The sequence below is a fragment of the Chelonus insularis genome, unplaced genomic scaffold (genome assembly GCF_013357705.1).
Source record: "Chelonus insularis isolate UGA/USDA-ARS -01 unplaced genomic scaffold, ASM1335770v1 contig_25_pilon, whole genome shotgun sequence".
NCBI classification, from domain to species: Eukaryota; Metazoa; Arthropoda; class Insecta; order Hymenoptera; family Braconidae; genus Chelonus; species Chelonus insularis.
The window spans coordinates 306,631-326,390 of record NW_023276451.1 but is presented as its reverse complement, the minus strand read 5'-3'; the positions used below and the strand labels follow the sequence as shown (position 1 = coordinate 326,390).

General features: G+C 30.5%; 1 protein-coding gene across 6 annotated transcripts in view; it reads left to right on the top strand.

The window, feature by feature from the left end:
• Nucleotides 1-19,760, top strand: part of LOC118064844 (agrin-like) — a 182,006-nt gene that overhangs the window by 73,929 nt on the left and 88,317 nt on the right. For 4 of the 6 annotated variants that reach the window (XM_035079732.1, XM_035079733.1, XM_035079731.1 and 1 more), the window contains exons 2-3: nt 3,839-5,453; nt 12,017-12,052. In XM_035079732.1, the coding sequence (XP_034935623.1) occupies nt 4,046-5,453; nt 12,017-12,052 (1,444 nt within the window). In that variant the 5' untranslated portion in view covers nt 3,839-4,045. The remainder of the gene's footprint in view (nt 1-3,838; nt 5,454-12,016; nt 12,053-19,760) is intronic. The other 2 variants (XM_035079735.1, XM_035079734.1) reach the window with 1 other exon arrangement.

Below are 19,760 nucleotides of genomic sequence, written 5' to 3'. Positions count from 1 at the left end.
ACCTATTGAACCATTATAGGCTTACGAGAATGGCAATTTGTGATAACGAATTTCACTTTGTTGTTTGCTTTTCTGTTCAGTTTTCTCGTTAAATAATGATTACTTTTTTCACATAAATAATTTTGACAAATGAAATAAAAATTGAATTTAGACAACAACATATAAATGTGTTTGAGAAGAAACTGACTTTCAGTTTGTTATTTTTTTTTTTTTTCATTTGTGATTCATTTTCATAATAAAAGTTTAACTCACCACAATTTGATGCTCATAACTGAGAACAAATCATCTTAGAAACTTATGATACACTTTGGAATTCCTGAAAGTACGATCTTTAGAATCTCCTTATAGATTTTTTTATCCCATTTTTTCTCTCGCTCTTTTATAGGGTGGAGAAAAACTAGGGTGAGTTGCATCAATATGGAATAGGTTCATAGCATGAAATATCGTTACATTTAAACAACCTTAAGTTGGATTTTATCGTCAAGAATTTTATTGGCTTAAAGAAATATCAGAACATTGTGTCACTATGTAAAAAAATTTACATACTATTTGAATAATTTTTTAGAATATTTTTTAAACTTTAAAATTCCTTTAATTATTCGATAAAAAATATACCAAGCATTCATATTTCAAAAATTTTATTGTCTGGAAATAATTTTATCCATAAGTGTATTTTGTTGTCAACAATTTTCGTGTTACATTGCTTTTGTATTCTAATTTTAGTCTTTCTTTCACTCAATTGAAACATTCTCGACTTCACTGAATTTCCGAGGAAAATATTGCAAGCTTTTCCCGTCACGTTTTTATAACATGGTTATCGAAAAAAAATGCGAATACAATAAAACACTTTAGAAAAGAGATGTTTATCATTGAAACAATTGTTTCAATAAACAAGTAAAAATCTGTTCAGTGTATATTTCTCCCTCATCTCTTCGATGCTGTAAAATACTCGTTTATTGTTGTTAGTAAGTAAACATCGCAATCTGAAGTAATAACAATTTTTCAAACTTTCTCATAGTAATTTGGACTTTGAAAAATTCTATTTTCATTCTTTGTGGTGGTATTTTTTTGTTTTCACCTGCATTATACTTTCTCATTCACGGTGTTTCTCGAAAGAACTAAACGCTGAGGATTGAGGGAGGTGTGCAACGTCGCATTAAACATTCAAAGAAGCCGTAAAAAAGAAGATGCATTAGCATCCTGCATTGCGACTGCGGTCCACGGAAAAACATAAATAATTCAATAGTTTTTGTGCAGCCATGCTGGACGTTGAGAAGGGGGTTGCAAACGAGAAGCAGTGATACGTAAGCAGGGATGAAAGAGAGAATATAACTGCAGATTTAACGAGGAAAAGTATTTGGTAGTCTCTGTTAAATTGTCAAATGACTAAATGGAAATTTCAATAGTAATAAATGCTTGAAAAATCTTTTTTAAATTTAACAGGAAATAATTTTTACATCTGACAACTTGGAATATCATAAAAATTAATGGAAACTGAAACTTTGTACGAATTGGAATGATTATTCTATTGAGAATAATCATTTTCTGTCTTATTGAGCATATTTTTATTTTTAAGAATTCATGAAGCAAGATTTTATGTTTAGAAAATCGATAAAAAATATTCATCAAAAAATTTTAATGTTAAGAAAATCTTAACATTATTCTGATCTTGAATAATCGAAACATTGTAAAAAATATTTACGTATGCTAAGGAAAAAATTTACTCCATCCAAAAAATATTTCATTCGATTATTAACATCGAAAGTTTAAATGTTCATAATGAAATATTTTTTCGGAATTATGAATATTTTATTAAAATCATTTTATTTAATGAAATAAATGAAATGTTATTTATTTTCAAACTCATCGTAACATTGAAACAAATAACAAAATGTGTTTTTGGTGACAATATTATTAAATCAAATAAAATATTATCTTAAAAATACTCCAAGTTCCTTTTATTGATTAAATAAAAAATTTTTTTATTTAACGAAATTTTTTTCTGTGTATTCTATTAATAGTTGAACTTTAAAAAAAAATATTAGTTTTGCCCTAGTTATTAACCGTGATCAATTGGTTTTGTTTAATGTTCAAAAATTTTTTTCATCTTTTTTATTTTTATCTAAAAAACTTTTACACTACAAATGAAACAAAGTGAATAAAACATTTTTCACGTCTAGAACGGAATTACCATCAAGGTACAAAAATACTATCAACGTGTAATGTTCACGTAAATAAAAACTACTTAGAATGGAAACTCTAGTATAAAATTTAACTTTCAGAACTTTAGAAAAAAGTGCTTAACCTTAATAGCGTTTTATCAATTAAAATTGCATTCTAAAGACATCTAACAAATTATTTAAAATTGACATTTAAGTCAATGGAGTAATCGAAAAAACTAAAAAATGCTACGATGCTCGTAAAAAGACCGGAAAATATTCGGACGTAAAGTGATCGAAAGAAACTAAAGGACTCAAGAGATTACTAGAAAAGGTCGTCTAGGTATTGACCACTAGTGTCGTAAGATCGAACCCTCGGGATAGCTCAAGAAGATATAGTACAAAAAAAGGTCGAAGGAATTGAGAAATTCAACCAGTTGGAATAGTCATAGCATGCCAAGACTCAATTATTACCCAATAGAATATCTTATGCAATTTTGGAATATCTGCTGGTTTGAATATGGACCCAAGATAAAATGAAGGTTCTGGAAGAACAAAGATAACGTAACCGTAGACTCTGTCGATTCGATTGGTCGGAGAACTGCCGAGTAGGAATTTCGAGAAAGTTTTAACAACAGCATACCTTGTTGGAGAAAATAGTTCTAAACTAAAATTCAAACGCTGGTATCTGCGTAATAATGGAGAAAGCACCAATTTTAGATATTATTTCTTTGTGTACACTTCTTTTTTCATTTCAAATGAATGTAGCTAATTATATACTTGTAGGAACATGTAATTCAATTATTCCAATTCATTTGGGTCTATTTGTTTCAAGTAAAAATATTGAATAATCTATTCATGTTGGTGCTAATTTTTTCATCTACTCACTAAATTGTTATACCTCCTTCTTATATTTGCTCTCTTTCATTTTCCTTTTCATTCCGTATAATTGAATACATTTATTAATTATAAAGAACATATGTGTGCAGAAATACTAACACATAGTCATCATTAATTGAGAGGTTTGGGATTTTACACTCAGTTTGTATTCCTGTTTCATTCAGGCTGTTTTACTTACATTTTCTGTTACTGTTTGTATATAAAAAGTGAGCTATCCATATTTTTAATCTACACAAATGAAGTTATGTTCTAAAACTAATCATATTTGCATGTAAAATACTAGCCTCTTTTGAGCCCTACTGTACTTATTACTCTGGTTTACTTTGGTGATGAGAGAATTTTATGACGATAGAGCATTTTACTCAGTACTACTTTTTTATACTCTGTGAAAGCTTAATAATAAAGTGTATTATTAAAAAAATAGTTTTTTTTCTCGAAACTAATAAATTTTTTTTTTCAATTTCATTATAACTAATATAACTAAATACAACTGCTAATATACAATATTTTTTCAAACTTGATGGTTAGTTATTCTCTACCATTGAAAAACATTTTTAATGAATCTATCGGAAAGAATTTATTTTTCTCTGAATTAATTAATTTAACTTTATTTAGTTTCTTTTTTTAATTTATTTTCTTCAACATTATTCAAAGTATCCTAAGTTGATTAACGGATTCTTTAACAAATCAAATACTCTTTTCGTTTTCCTTGCTAATAAATTTTCCGTATCTAACACAACTAACTCAACTAACAAAATCTTTCTCTTTCTCGTTTTCAGACGTACCAGAATCCCGTCTGCTAATGCACGTAATGGACTAACACAATTTCCTGCCGACGTCAGTAACAATGAAGTATAGAAAAAATGTTGGAACCTCTGAATGACCAGAACGATTGATTGCTTTATGTTGGCAATTCGGAATTCAGAATTAATTGTATTCATCTATGGATTGGTTCATTTGTCTCACGACCATGTTAATGACTGAAAATGCAAAGAACAAGCAATGGATTGAAGTTGGATTTAACAGAGAATACTCCAGGTAGCTCATCTTCGCGGTTGCCTAATCTGGTAGAACATGTGGAAAATTATAACCAGACAATTACCGGCTTAGCCGGCGAAAATTTGAATAGCAAATTGCCAAACGTCGTTGAAGGCTCCATGGACTATGGTAGCGAGCGAAGGTCCTCCCGTTACCTGGATTATGAGTCAAAGTGCTTCCAAGATGGCCAGGCGTCAGGGAGTTACATCGATAGTGGTGGAGGTGGTGGTGGTGTTGTTATGAACACCAAGAATGTTGACTACGGTGACAATACTTTTTTAGCACGTAGCTATGATAGAAAGTTGCCTGGTGGAGGCTATGATACAGAAGATAGATATGACAGTCGAATTTATCAGGAAGAAAGTTTACGGTATGATAGACGAGTAGAACGAACCTATCAAGAATCAGACTTGGATGCACCTTATGATAGAAGCGACACTGCAAAACTTCGAAGTTACAACCAAGATCTTCAAGACTCTAGTAGACGTTATTCTCGTGATCTAACCGATTACGAATATGCTTCAAGGTATGCTGAAGAAACTCTGAAGCTTGAACCAAAGAAAGATCATCGACATCATCCATCCAAAATTTATGAACCAATTAGTCAAGTTTATGATAATTTAGCGAAAGGTGGATATGAATCAGGTGTAAAAACGCGTGAATCATCATACGAATTAAGTGCTTGTGCTAATCCAGATATTGGAAGATCAAAGTACGAGAGTAAATATGCTCCTACCGCCAAGGTCTATGGTACACTGCCAAGATACGAGTCATCCGGCAAAATTTATGATACATATGACACAGCTGGTCGACCTTATGATTCCAAATATGATGATACAAACTATGACTCAGGAATCAAAGGGTTTCAAAGTTCAACTTCTAAATATGAACTTAGCACTTCGAAAAGTTATATTCAGGAAAGATCAAAGTATGAACCTGTCGCTAGATATCAAGATACCTCAACTAAGGCGTATGATCAGACGTTAAAGATAAGTGAACTTGGATCTGCTTCAAATGCGTATCACAGAAAGCAAAATCCGGAATCTACTGTGACAAAAGCACCGGAAAAAACCAATGGATATCGGAAAAATAACTTTGAAGCATATGGAGTTTACTCTGATCCTGAGGATGATCATGGCTTTTTACCAGAAAAGAAAACACCACAATATTCTTATAAAGGTGTTGTAGTAAACGCTACTGGAGAGTCAGCCGTTGTAGATCAGAAAAGGACCAAAGAAACAGAACAGACACAAGTTCCTACTAGTCCTTGGTGTAGACCAACTATTCTACTTCTTCTTCTCGTTCTTCTCATAGTTAGTTTTGTTTTCATAGCTGGAATCCTGCTCTATTTTAATTGTAAGTATCTTACTTTTTTTCTAAAAATATAACAATGCATACTTTAGAAATTTTTCTTCAACTTGAACTAGTTTAGCTACTAAAAAAAAGTATATTAAAATAACTAAATAATTTTCGAGGTTCTTAACATTTCTCAGTTAATATTAAGAATTAAATTCATCAAAAAAGATTGTTAGATAGAAAAGTAATGAAAAATATTTAGAATCCAATAATTGAAAAAAAAAGATAACTATTTCATTTAATTTGTCACTGTCTTACTGAAATGAAATTTCGCATCTTTAGACCTTCAATCTGTCAGAATGGAGAGAGTAAAAGTCGTCTATCTTCTCTTAATGACCATCGACAGTAATTACTTACGGTTGTGTCTTTGACACAGAACAATGATATAGCAAAAAATGGAAAGGGGATGAACGAAAGAGTGAAAGAAAGAGTCAAGAAGTTACCTCAACGTCGATAGCACGTGCTGGCGATCCTTTAGTAGGGCGTAACTGTCTCTCCTGCAGTTTTATGTGTCGGATTTGACATGCTTAGCACGTAGAAACTTGCCACTAGCGAAACTGTTCGGTTGGAATTACAAAGTATTTCGTAAAAAGAGCAGTGCTCGATTTGAACATGCTGGCTGAGATAATATTGGACAGAAAGACCAACATTATATTGGATTAAATGTCGCAGATAAGTTTAAATTATTTGGCTTGAGTTTTATTGGAAATCAACGATCAATACATTTTTTCTCAAGTCAAAATGAAGTTGTGGTCGCTGAGTTATGTAGTCGATATCAATTGGGGATAAGTAACTAAACTTGTTCGTTATTGATTAACTTCAAGTATCTTCTCATTTACTTCTGTGAGTAAACTTAAACTTGAGCAGTTGAAAGGGTCCTGCTGATCTCTTGATCATTCTACATTTTTACTGATGGTGAAAACCGAGAGTTTTTGGTTCTTTTCATAAGGTTCGAATGACTGTAACCAAGTTGAGTTTGAGAATTCTCAAGTTGTTTCATCAAAGATAAATTAATAAATTCAAATCAATTATTTAGCTATATTCATTGCATATATTTTGTGAAGACTCTTATATTTTCTACGTGTCAAAATAAACTCTTTAGACGGTTATGTAATAGAATGACGAAGATGCTTAAAGCTCCAGAATAGTTTTAAGAGTCTTACTTCCGGAGATTTGACTTACTCTTAATTTTCTCTTTCCTTATTTTTTTTTATCTCACAAAGTCTCTTTCGAGGTACTGCAAACTTTTATTTTTTTCGGTGTGCCAAGTTTTTAACTTTCTACGAATGTATTCGGTTCGAAAAGCGACCACGGGATTTCAGTTAAATGGATGAAAGAGAAGCAAAGGAAGAGACAGGGTGGAAACGGAGAGGAAAATCAAGTGAACGAAAGATAGCGAAAGAGTGAGAAAACAAGGTAAGGCATGAGTGTGAAAGAAAAGTGAGAAGGGAGAGTTTCTGGGATTTATCGGTGTTAGACTTATTAACTCTCGAGCAAAGTCGACATTAATCTTGGGCAAACTTCGACAGGCAAGCCCGACTAGTCTCAAATCATACGATCGGTAGTTTATCCTATTCGCTTCCTTGCTATTCGGTATTCTGCTTCTCTCATCGTAGGAATTTTATCTCACTCATTTTACTCGTGGTCTAAATGAATTAATTAAAGACAGTATAATTTATTTGCTAAATTTTCCTTTAATTTTCTCATTTTCAATTAGTCCTAGAAACAATATCAATAACTTGGGGAAAAATGGGTTGTTTATAATAAATTTAAATAGTTATAAACAACACGAATTTTTAAATGACATTTTTTTGAAGTCGATATATGTAGTGGTTTCTTCTAACCTTCTAATATTCCTTTAAATGTCTCAAAACGTAAAGATATGATAACTTCCTAATGGAAGGTTGAAAAATTTTCATTATAATAATGATATTTCATTGTTCTTTTTAAATTTAAGATAATACCTGTAACAAAGGAAAGTGTTGCCTACTAATCATCAGCGAGTGGCATTATTAGCAGAGGATCTTCTTCCAAAATTCAATAGTTTGAATTTCTCTAGACTCCTTACCACATTCTGCTCATCTGGAAGGTGAGATACCACTGCTCATTGTTGTTGAATTCTCTTTGCATAGTTATGACTGAGTCTGGATTGTTTTGTTAGTGATCTCCCAGAGGGTATCAAAAATCAGCTTTGAAGTTTTTCATCTTAAGTTAAATAATAAAAAACTCTACAAAGAATATTTTTACTTGAACGAAGAATAAAAAATCAGTTAGATAATTATTAGTTTCCATCTCTTCTTGTTATTCTCTTCTCTAAATGGTTATTTCACTTCCTCCAATAACCTTATATTTGTAGCTGTTTGACCTCATTGTACTGATCGTACATTCTTATCACTTAAAGTTGCCACAAATGGTGCATCCACTCGTACCATGTGTTTACACTTTACAGCATCAGAAAGTGCAGAAATGGATACTGATACAGCGTGTGATTCTGCAAACATGTTCTAAAGTACTAACAGTTCAGAGTAAATGGCATTATTACCTCTTTCTCACTATTTATTCATTCTTCTTCTTCTCTTTCTTCAATTCATTCTATTTATTATCGCACATTGTAAATAATACTTGATCGAGATCAGAACAGTCAATTAGATAAAGAAAGAAAAATATCAAGAATGTGAAGTAATTTTCAAACTGACTTGTCAAGGGTATCTACAATTTCAGTGTAACTACAGGTAATTTACTGTATGTGTATTAGTTTGTTTTTCGGGTAATTTCGTCGACAAAGTTAACGTCATGCTCTGCAGCGTTCTTCCAATTTTCTATAGTAAGACACATAGTATTTACCGTAAAACAACAAATTTTAGTCTAGACTTTGCTATACATATCCCAAGTAAATGTATTTAAGTAACTTTACAGCTGTTGCTTGTAACTACTATTGCTTTAGCAAGTAAAAGGGTGTGAGTATGAAGGAACTAAGGGTAAAAGCGTAACCGAAACGGAGTTACGTTCCGGTAAAAGGTGCAAAGAACTAGTCTTTCGCGATTACATCGTTATCTGAGAATCCAATTTGGTACAAGACTCGTTCACGCGGTATGCTTGGCTCGCTTTTCTCTCCCATCTACTGTCGACATTTTGTTATGTCGCATTTTCTTGTCTTGGAGCAGAGTTATTTACATAATTTGTCTTCAACAAAAATTTCATAACACCTACGTAATATTTCATTATGTCAAGACCTTCTATTTATTTTGTATTGCACACTTTTATAAGTAAACATTGAAAAAAAATTTTCAAATACATTGCAGGATTTCTCAAATGAAATTTATGAGACAGTAAAACAGTCTGCAAATTCCGTGCGAGCTTTTATGACTACCACGTGAGTCCAAGCTTGTCGTGAAATGATGAAGGAGAAATAAAATAAGAATAAGTGTCTGAGGTGACGATTTATTCCAGGCCAAATCCGAATAACGGAATGAGAAAATGTCGTTGAATAATATTAAAATTCAGCTTTTAGTCAGACATTTTCACAACGTGGCTGGGAAATTTAAGTTTATAATAATCTTCTATTTTATTCTTTCATCGTTTATTTATTGGAGAAGAAGGTAGGATTACGGTCCAATCTTTAATATGGTCCACTTGTTTGTTTTGCATCCACGCATGTTCTTTCATCAGCTAATCCATAAGTATATTAAAAAACAACTTCTTGGCAATATACAGAAACGTTGAAAAGTGACAATTGACGATAATTTAAAAAAGTAAAATGTATTGAATAAAAACCAAGAAGGACTCATAACCCTACCTTCTCCTCTAATAATTTCCATCAGTTATTCTTTATTAAAAACCATAAAACCTATTAAGTATTAGCTTTTATCATTCTTCATAGTTTCAGCTATTTTATGGATTTTTTAGAGATTAAAATTAATCAAAATCGCTTTGAAGAGTCACAAAAAAGCTTTTAAAATGCCTGAATTGATTCTTTGGTAATTTTTAAGTATGAAATTCTTCAGTTTATTTCTTTCGAATTGATTTATGAATAAAGTATAAAATAAATTATTGATAAATTGGTTCAGATCCAATATAATTAATTAATGCCTCTAATCAAAAAGGATGCAAATAAAAAAGAAATCTAAACCGAGCAGCTGGTGATGGCATTGGTGCAGTTGCAGCTTAAGAATGAGAATGAAATGGAGAATCGCGGGAACGCTCATAAAGGCAGATGCAAACACGTGCCTTACATACTAAATTTTCGCGTTTGACTGAATCTATATAAGTGTGCAAAGGTTCCAGAATAGTTCCTAATTTTACACCAAGTTTAATGTCGGTGAATTTTCCAGCTGGTCGACCACATTGTGGCAATTTTAAATATGAGAGTATTTGTATCATCATTATTTTTCCCTGAACTCGGGTTTAATAGTTGTGTATATGAAAATTTATAGAATAAACGAACTCCCAATATTAAATAAAAAGGAAATCCTCTTATCTCTTTTTCTCATATGAACAGTTGGACGTTAAAAGAACGACAGTCATAAATTGAAGAGTGTTAACTTTCCACTGTGTTCATAATTCGTATTTTTATACCTCTTATTTATTTGAGTTAAATTAACAACCTATTTATTTGAGTCAATGTAATTTACTTCAAAATAATATAAGATTAATACGTTGATTTTATTTTTTACTTGGGTTCCCTTTTAGTTAAAATGGGATATGTATTATATATTTACACTGAATGACATGAGGTGAGAAATTATCGAGGAAAAATTACCCAAGTTCTACCCTTGATATAAAAGTACAAATCCGCTGTCAGAAGTTTTCCCATTTTTTGTCTATTTATCCTAGCCCTTGAAAACTTTTCTTGAAATATATTGAAGAAAATCAATCGTTTGTAAATGATATAATTCTTTTTTTTATACTTGCTATCTTTTTTCTCCATTCAATTGAATAATCAATTTCCTGTAAGATGTCATCTTGTTCAATCTCGATGACGGTGAAATTTCATGAGAGATAAAACAAGTAGATGCGGAATTAATTAATTTTCTCATAGTATCTTTATCATCAGATACATTAAGTCTTCTGAGAATCTTATGGTTAGTGAATTTTGATGTCATCAAACATCCAATTTCATATGAATATGATGTTCTTTTTTAAATCGAATTATTTCCTATTATTTAAACGTAATTTACACATTTTTGGGATCATAAATCACTTATTGTTAAAGAAGAACAAAAAAAAATAACATATTGGATATTTTTACACACTTCTTTTACTATTACTTCAGGATATTCTTTGTACAGTCATTGATGAAAGTTTATTGACTGATGTTTTAAAAATCAATTGTAACAACAGAAACATGCGCTTTTAGTCTGTTTGGAACCATTTAAAATATTCTAAAAATTTTACCTTAGCTTTTATTATAAAAGTTTCAAAAATTGTTTGAATTCTAACATTTAGCAACACAATAAATTTAATTTGAAAACAAGAATATGTGAAGAACGAGAGAAAATGAACTTTAAAAAAGCGAATTTTATTTTTTGATCAACCAAATAACTAAGAAGAATGTTTAAAAGACAATGAAAATAGAATTCAAAAACTTTGAAGAATTCAGAGCTTTGATGGTGATGCTGACATTCAAGTAGATGGTGGCAACATGTGTTAGCCATGATGTGGACGTATATCTTGAACGGAAAAGGCTATCGACGGGATATCGGGATGTAGGAGTTACCACAGAGAGGTGGACTTGCATACATATCGTTACTTTGGCAGCACCGAGTGGTTCAAACGACTAGGTCCTTTGGTGTGATCCCCAAATCCTCCAGGTATATGAATGTATGCATCAGTGTAACCTATATGACAAAACCCTTGCCTGCCAACCTTGTTTGCTTATGGTTCGTTAACACGTGACGCTTTTCGACGAGGTCGCGCTCGTTAATCTCTCCAGCATCATCTCTTACGACAGCATCATTTACCTCAATCTCAACGATTATTACTGCAGGCAACCAAGTATAGGCGTGGAGAATGATTTTATTTTCATCATATGATTAAATGGAAACCAATCAACGTTGTTATTACAGTGTTATTTTTATCGTATATCAATTTGACCTTATTTCCACTGTTAATGGCTGCTAAAGGTTCGTTAAGGTAACTTCGATAGTCTTAAATGTGACAGGTATCACATCAGTGTATTTACTCAGTAAGCTTAAGTAATCATGCTGCTTAGGTGTCATAAGACGACAAGGAATACTTGCAGATAATTTTCCACACTGTAAGCATTACTATATAAAATTTACTTGCCGTGAAGATTGTCACTTTGGGTAATATGAGAATGACCTGGTTTTAATTTTTCATCAATTACAATCTTGTTAGCTTTTGGATGCTTTTTATTAGATTTTATCTCCAAGATGCTAATTACTGACAAGCTTTATATTCATTAAATTTTTTATATAATTTTAATTAACATACTTCTATCAAATACAGCAATTAGATTGACATTATTCCATTATAATTCAATAAGTAATTTTAAGTAAAAGTAAAAAGTTCAATTTGTAACAAAAAATTATTTTTTTTTACAGATATGTCCTATAAACCACGACATCCGGTACTTGAGGGTAAGTTATATTACATTGAAGCAATAATTTTTTTAATTATTCTTAAGAATTTATTCTATCAATAGTTGATTTAATGCAGATTTAATTCTCCTTTTATCCTTATAAATTTATTATTAGTTAATTATCAAGTGCTAGATACTCCCAGGAATAGTCATATATCAATCATAAAGTCCTTATCCCTTCAATCTTTTATTACCATAATTTTAATGTAATTATAACAACATAAAATCTTTGTGTAGTGGACATTTCTCTTCTAGTATATAATTATTGATAATTTTTTTCATTCATGGTTTTATATGTGTTATATATCAAACGGGTAGTTATTATGATTATTCAGAGGTCATGAGTGTGAGTAAATGGTCACGGAAGCTACTTGAGATTGCAAGTCACGACTCTTAAGTTGTGGCAACTGTATGGAAAATCAAGTTAAAAAAAAAGAACTAAATCGTTTCACATCTCGTTCGTTTCATTTAATTGTATGTGAACAATCGAGTCTAGGGAGTGGTTGAATTTTTTATAGCGTCAGTAGAAAAGTTTTCAACCATTCTCTATAGGTTTGATGGTAAAAATAAATCAGATTAAGGCGAGAAGAAAGTTAATGGCTAAGAAGATTGATGTGACGATGAAGCAAAAAAGTCACGACAGTTTGCTTAAGAAAAGTAGCATAGTGTTAACGTTCAACAATTTTTTGTACATTCTTCTATAATCATGCCTCTTTTCTTTTCAAATGTAATATTGTCAAATAAATAATCCAATCATTTTTCTATGACTTATTTTCATAATTACTTCAAAGAAGATTTTTAAAAATAATTTTCATCAAGTTGTTTAAAACAAAACACAAAAAATTGCATTATTTAATAATTTAATTTTTACTTCTCAACAAATGTGAAAAATATTTTTTTTTTTTTTAATTTAAAGGATGAAATGAAATAAGTGAGAAGTTTTTAATATCAAAGTCCTGACTCATGAATAAATTATAATTATAAAAACAGTTGAGTAGTTTTAAGTAATTAGCAGAGAATGAATAGCCACAAGTTGGATATATAATTTTTATCCAATAATTTAACGGCCACTTCATGCGTATAAATGCTTTTATGTTATATTGTGATGAACGTACAAAAGTACCAATGGCATGTCCAACTATAGCTTTTACTCTTCTTCGGCATTTTCATTTACTAAAGCATCAGAAAATGGCTTTGTGTAATCTTTATAGAATACCATTTGAAGTGTAGTGATGTTATGGTCACTCAACACAAACAAAACAAAATGAAACTATTGGATTGACTGAAATAGTTGATGTTCTAGTGCAAAGTTGTTCCAAACAAAGACCAGTGTTCATTGTGTAAATAACCAGAGCTTTTATTAGCGTAGAAACACTCCAGTTGATAGCTCTACGCACTGGCTATCGAATTTTCAAAATAGAATTCCAAGTACAGTAGGAAGTGAAAGTAGGGATAAAATGGTGCTTGTATAGTTGGTGTGCACAGTTCGTAAGGGATAGTAGAACATATGTGGAAATGACTACAAAAGCCACGAGTAGTGGGATGATACCGAATCAGATATCAGAATGGAGAGAAGATCGTGTGAGGAAACGAAGACTTAAAAAAACGAAAAGGTTGGAATAAAATTTTGCCAAAAATATTCTACGAAATGGAGTACAGTCACAATAAATCGTTATGATTTCTGGCTGAAGGGAAAAAAGAAAAATGATTATGGGAGATGAAAAGCCGAGAATGAGATGATGTATGTTATAAAGAGATGAACATGAAAAATCAAAGTAACAAAAAAATATTGATAAAATTCCTTAAAGAATTTTGTGAAATATTTTTTTGTATTTTGCACAGAATTAAAATGGAAGATGAATAATTTTACCAATTGTTGAAGTGAAACAGAAAAAAACAATAACAATCATGAAAAGTTGTTCAATTAATTTTATTTAGAGCACAGTATTAAATTATTTTAGAAGTAATGGTTGTAGTTTCGTGAAAAACTTTTTAATTAGTAAAATACGAAAAATCAAAGTTCTTTGAATTAAACATTCGCTTTTAAATAAAATTAAGCGAGGGATTTTTCTGAAGGAATACATTAAAAGCTTGAAGAATATTCTTTATTAATAAAAGTATAGTAAATTAAATCAATAAAATAAGTAATTATTCGACAGTTTTAATTATATATTTACATGACATCAAATAGAATGTATTTTTCTGTAGTAAATTGCGTTGAATTCATGCCTGTTACTCTTTGTCATTGCTGGCTGACTGCAGTCGTGGTTTTTCACTTCCGCAGCACTTCCTCTTGAGAGTTGAGAGGCCGTTAGTGAGTTAGAGAGAATGGAAATGACTGTAGGCGGCCAGAGGAACGGAAAGACAAGTAGAAAAGCATAAGGAAGGATGCGAATGAAGGAAAAGTATAGTTAGCTTGTATAGTCTAGAGAAAGCATGACTAGGAAAGAGATTCATATGTGTGTGCATAGAAAGTTGCCTCAAGCTTAGCTTTCTTGCTCGGAAAGCAATTTCTGGAGTACAACCTTATCACACACGTACACACACATATCAACGTTTGTATTGTGCTGCTATTGCACCATATCAACGCAACAGCATCCACAAAATACATGGGAGACGATGTTCCTTTGTAACGGGTGGAGGTAACACATACAGCTTTAAAAAAACTCGAGGTATTATTCAACTTCCTTAAGCAAAATATCTGACTATATTTTCGTGAAATATTTCATTCTCTCCATTTTTATACTGATATTCATACTCATGAATGATTTGGATGTTACTAAACAGAGTTTCAACTTAGCAATCTATGAGAAAATGTTTTTTGTTTGTTTTGTAAATGAACTTATGTTGGGTAATAAGGAACAAGATTGTTTAGTTTAAAAAAAATGTAAATTATTTTCTCGTCGGTAAACTTTACAAGGAAAAATTTTGTTAATACATTTTTTTCTTCTTTTTCATAAAAAAAACTATGAGAAAAATAAAGTAATCGATAATGAAAATAGGGTTTATGTTTCATGAGATACTTTTTTTTTATTTAAAAAATGAATATTTTTCGAGAGATTAAAAAAAATCTACCAGTTATTTTTAATTAATCGAAAAACTTTTAATGCAATCAATCACTTTTTTCATTCATTTTTTAACTGCGTAATTTTTCACCGAAAGTAGTATTTCATTTTTATGGAATAATGTTAAACGAAAGCATTTCAACTCTCAAGTATTTTTTTTTATTTTGGAAATCATGCTTTTTCTTTCCATGTAGATTAATAAATTACTCTAGTAAATAAAAGAGAATTGTCATGCTTGAGTGATACGTATGAGTCAACTGTTACAACTTCATAATGAGGCCACACTTATCGATTTTATCACAGGGTCAACTTGAGTTTGGATCTCGTTGAGTAAACGACAGAGAATCACGCGACAGAGAGTGCGTCAAACGTGTAATAAAGAAACACGAGTTAGAACAACCCTCTCGCTGTTAGAAGCTCTGGTATATTTTACCGACAGTCTACGATCCATGTTTTACATGTATTCTGATGATAATATATGCTCTACATTTACATATTTATTGAGTCACTATAAAAAAGAATTTTTTACTCACATTTGTCAATACAGATAAACTTTGTCAAAATGTTTTTTTATTTAATCGATTAGAATCACTGTAAGATTCTTATAAATATTAAATTTTTCTATGTTGATGACTCTTTATTATTTTATTAAATAATCTATCATTTAAATAAATTATGGCAAATATACACATTTGGTAAACAACACATTTTTATGCTTGAAACTTTTTTATTTATGTAAGCTCTGAAGAAAAAGCACGCGCTAGCATTTCTTTTATATAATTTTATTCGTAATTTAGCCATTTTTCAGCACTAAAACGATAAAAAATGCCATAAAAATACTTACTGAATTTTTTGATTTTTTCTGTTGAATGCATTAAAGTATCTTTGAGTTTGATGAATTTCCGACTGAAGAACTCTAAATATTTCTTTATTTAATTACAAATTTTTTTCAAATATTAAATATTTGACAAAGGTATTTATTAAATATATTCTACATCTACACAGAAAAATTTTTAATTAATAAAAATAATTTTTATAGGGGAAGAGAGAATGAAGTGAAACGCTCGGGACAATGTACTAATTTATGAAAATAAGTTTACAAATGCTTATTTTATTTTTTGTTTATCAATTTTTCAATTTGCTATTGCATTAAAAATTATTAATATTTGTTAATATCATTGTTAATTTGTTAATTAATGCTTTTTGTTAGTGTTCCATTTTACCCCACCTTTTCCTATCAAATTTAGATAAAAATAACTCCACCGCACTACTTTTAAATGTAAAAAAACTTTTTAATGTTCCAAAATTTTATAATTACAGTTTTTAACTCTAATCTGTTCGAAATTTGAAAATTTAAAAAAAAGTTTTCAGTTAGAATTAGAGTTTAAATGTGTCTCTTAACAAAAACTTTTTTATTATGGTTAGTTATCTCGTTAGACAATAGTCATGGGTAGAAGGCAAGCTTACGATTTGGACTATGCTTTAACTCTTGCAGCCAAGAGGTGTGACTGAGACATGGTTCCCAAGAGGGAGCAGCGTTCAAGATTTACGAACTTTACTCGCGTGTATCACGAACGGTTATTCCCTCGAGTATCACTTGAAAGTGTGTGACACCGCGACCTTTTCTGGAATTTTTTCTCACTATTCTTTTTTCGTTATCCATACACATCAAATGTACAAACTTGTATGACACTAAAAACTTTTACTCACATCTATTCGGCATCGAAGTTTTTTCATAGATGTTTGTCATTTTTCTATTTCCTTTTACTGTATTTTTCTTTTCTATAAATACGTAAGAACAAACAAAAAATACTAATTTCTATTTGTTAGAAACTTCTAAAATAAAATAATCAAATAAGTTTAGTTTTCAATCATTTTTGTTTAATGAACAACATTATTGTATTTTCATAACAAATAAAATTTTGTTGCTTGAAAATTATATCTAAATTATAAAAAAGATCGATATAAATTTCTTCACATCACAAAAAAAAATAATCGCTACTATTCCATAATTTTAATTTATTTGGTTATAAAATATTCAGAGAAGAATGCATAGTGATTAATATTTTTCATAATGAATAAAATATACCGATTCTTATCAAAGTATATCGATCGGAATATCCTAGATAACTTTTTTTAGAAAAAAAATGAACGCAATTTACTTAAAAGACTAGGATTAAATAATGTGCATGTAAAGAATCGATGAACAATGGATGTGTGTTTCTATTGTTATTCCCTAAAGACCAATAATACAAGTGATCGTTTCAGTGATAGCCATTGCACAATTTGTACCACAAGTCTCTATCCTATTGATGATTCTCTACTTCCTATTCTCTTTGGATACGAACTCTATGATTTGTATCTTACTACTCTCATGTTTCTCCCTCTTGCCGTTGGCTAAGTACTTGATTGCGACTCAATATGATTCCCTCCCCCTTATCCCAATATGGTTCCATATATGCCTTCCTATCGATATTTCACCTATCATGTTTACCGCCTACAATACGCTAATACTAGTTCAGTTAATCGATGATAAATCATTGCATGATATCCCTTGCTTTTGATCATTTAATGAGACTATCAGGATTCCGTCGCACCATCTCTAATCCTAATAAAGTCTGGTATTTTATTTCATGTCGATAGAAAGATGAAAATTTATTACCAGGTTTATTTTTACTCATATTGAAAGATAGTATTTGCAGTAAGAGAAAATGCATGTATAAAAGAAATCTATTCTGATCTGTGTATCAAGTAATATGTAATTTTCATATTTTTCTATTTATTTCTGTTCGTTTTCAAGAGCTTTATCAATTGATTTTCCAATAGAATTTTTATTGATTGAATGGAATGATTTCTTGAATATTATACCTGTGCAATTTTTCATAACAATTCAATGGTTTTTGAAATTTATTTGATTTATCAATTACATCAAAAAGTTGATGAAACCTTCGTATTTAAATATAATATTGTTTGTATAATTATGAAATCAAAACAAATATGAGATAAAATATTATTTGGTAATGATATGAAGTTTTAAATAAAATGGATGAGCAAAGTATTATCAAGAAACATTCGTTAATAAATAACAATGCTTTTTGAAATTTTTCTGAAAAATTATATTTTATAATTATCTTGTTATTTAAAACCAACTATATTATTTATGCAATTTTAAAATTTAATTTGTAGTCAAACAAAAACATTAATTTAAAATTAAACATGCAATTTTACAGCATATACTTTTCCAGAATATTTAATTGTCTTTTTTAATATGCAACAAAAATAATAATCACTTATAAAGTATTATTATTAATAAATTCGGTTTAACGTGGTTACATTCGAAAATGTAATACATACATAATTCAAACACTGTTCTTTATATAGCATAGTTTAGGGTAAAGTTCACAGAGGAACACAAATTCCCCAATGAATGTGAGTGGTAACTTTGGTGTCAGGTCAGACCTAAGTAAAACGTATAGGGTCCCTGAGTAGCAATGGAATGCCTCACTGCTCTAAGGTCGAGGTGAGGTCGCGTGGAGATTGATACAAAGACACTACAGCTCTTGAACGTTTGGAGCTACCAATCGTCCACTCAACTGTCTGGTGGTCTTTCTCACACTTAGGGTGTAATAACTATCCACCAAGAAATGATACTTTAGTACTGGTGGTTAGTTGACAACAGTAGAAAGAAAATAAGAAGTTATTGAGTTTTCTAAAAACCAAGTAGATCAAACAATTATTTTGTTTATTTACAAGAACTTCAATGAATATCTATTTATTGAAGCATGCTTTCTTAAATAAACGAATTATTCCAACAATAGAATTCCACCGAAATTCCAATTCTGATGTGTACTGATGAATTTAAGCTGAAGTATAAATTGTGAGCTCTAAGGAATTACATTGAACTGGTTGCAAATTGATCAGTAATAAAATTGACAGTACTAACTTTGTGAAGTAGAACTTTTTTGGTGAATTTGCAGACAAAAATAAATAGAATTAAATAGCAGAAGTGGATAATAATGAAGGAAAAGAGAACAATAGAATTTTTTAAATCATTACAAAAGTTTCATTCGATTCTCTGAATATTTTTTCACTCAAACACCCTCACCAAAAAAAGTATTCTCTGCTACAGTAACTATTGAGTATGTTCCAGTGTAAAAGAAAAGAGTAAAGGATACAGAGAAAGAGAGTTGAATCAACTGAAATGGAACTTTTCATGGAGAGAAAACCGAGATTTAACTTTCTAACTAGAGAATCGTACATCAGAGTTGGTGCATGTTAGTGGAAGTTGGGTGTAGATGATGGAGAGTAGGAAAGGGAAGCACATAGAAACGGACACACTTCAGGCTATGGATAAAAACAGGGTGTCGCGACAGAGTGCTCAACTTGGACAAAGGAATGCCAGAATGGTCTCGTAGACAAAAGGTTAATCCTCATTTTTTGTAGAGTTTAACTCTTGTACCCTCACTTCTCCAAGTTTCGATATTCCTGCAGAAACCCTTTAACTACACAAAACTCACCTATTTCCTGTTTTTTTTCTACGCATTTGAAAATACGTTTCTTTTGTAACGTGTTTTACTCTTTATCACATTACTTTTTTCGGTACTCTAAGTACTCTAAGTATTTGCCTTATTTCTTTTTCCG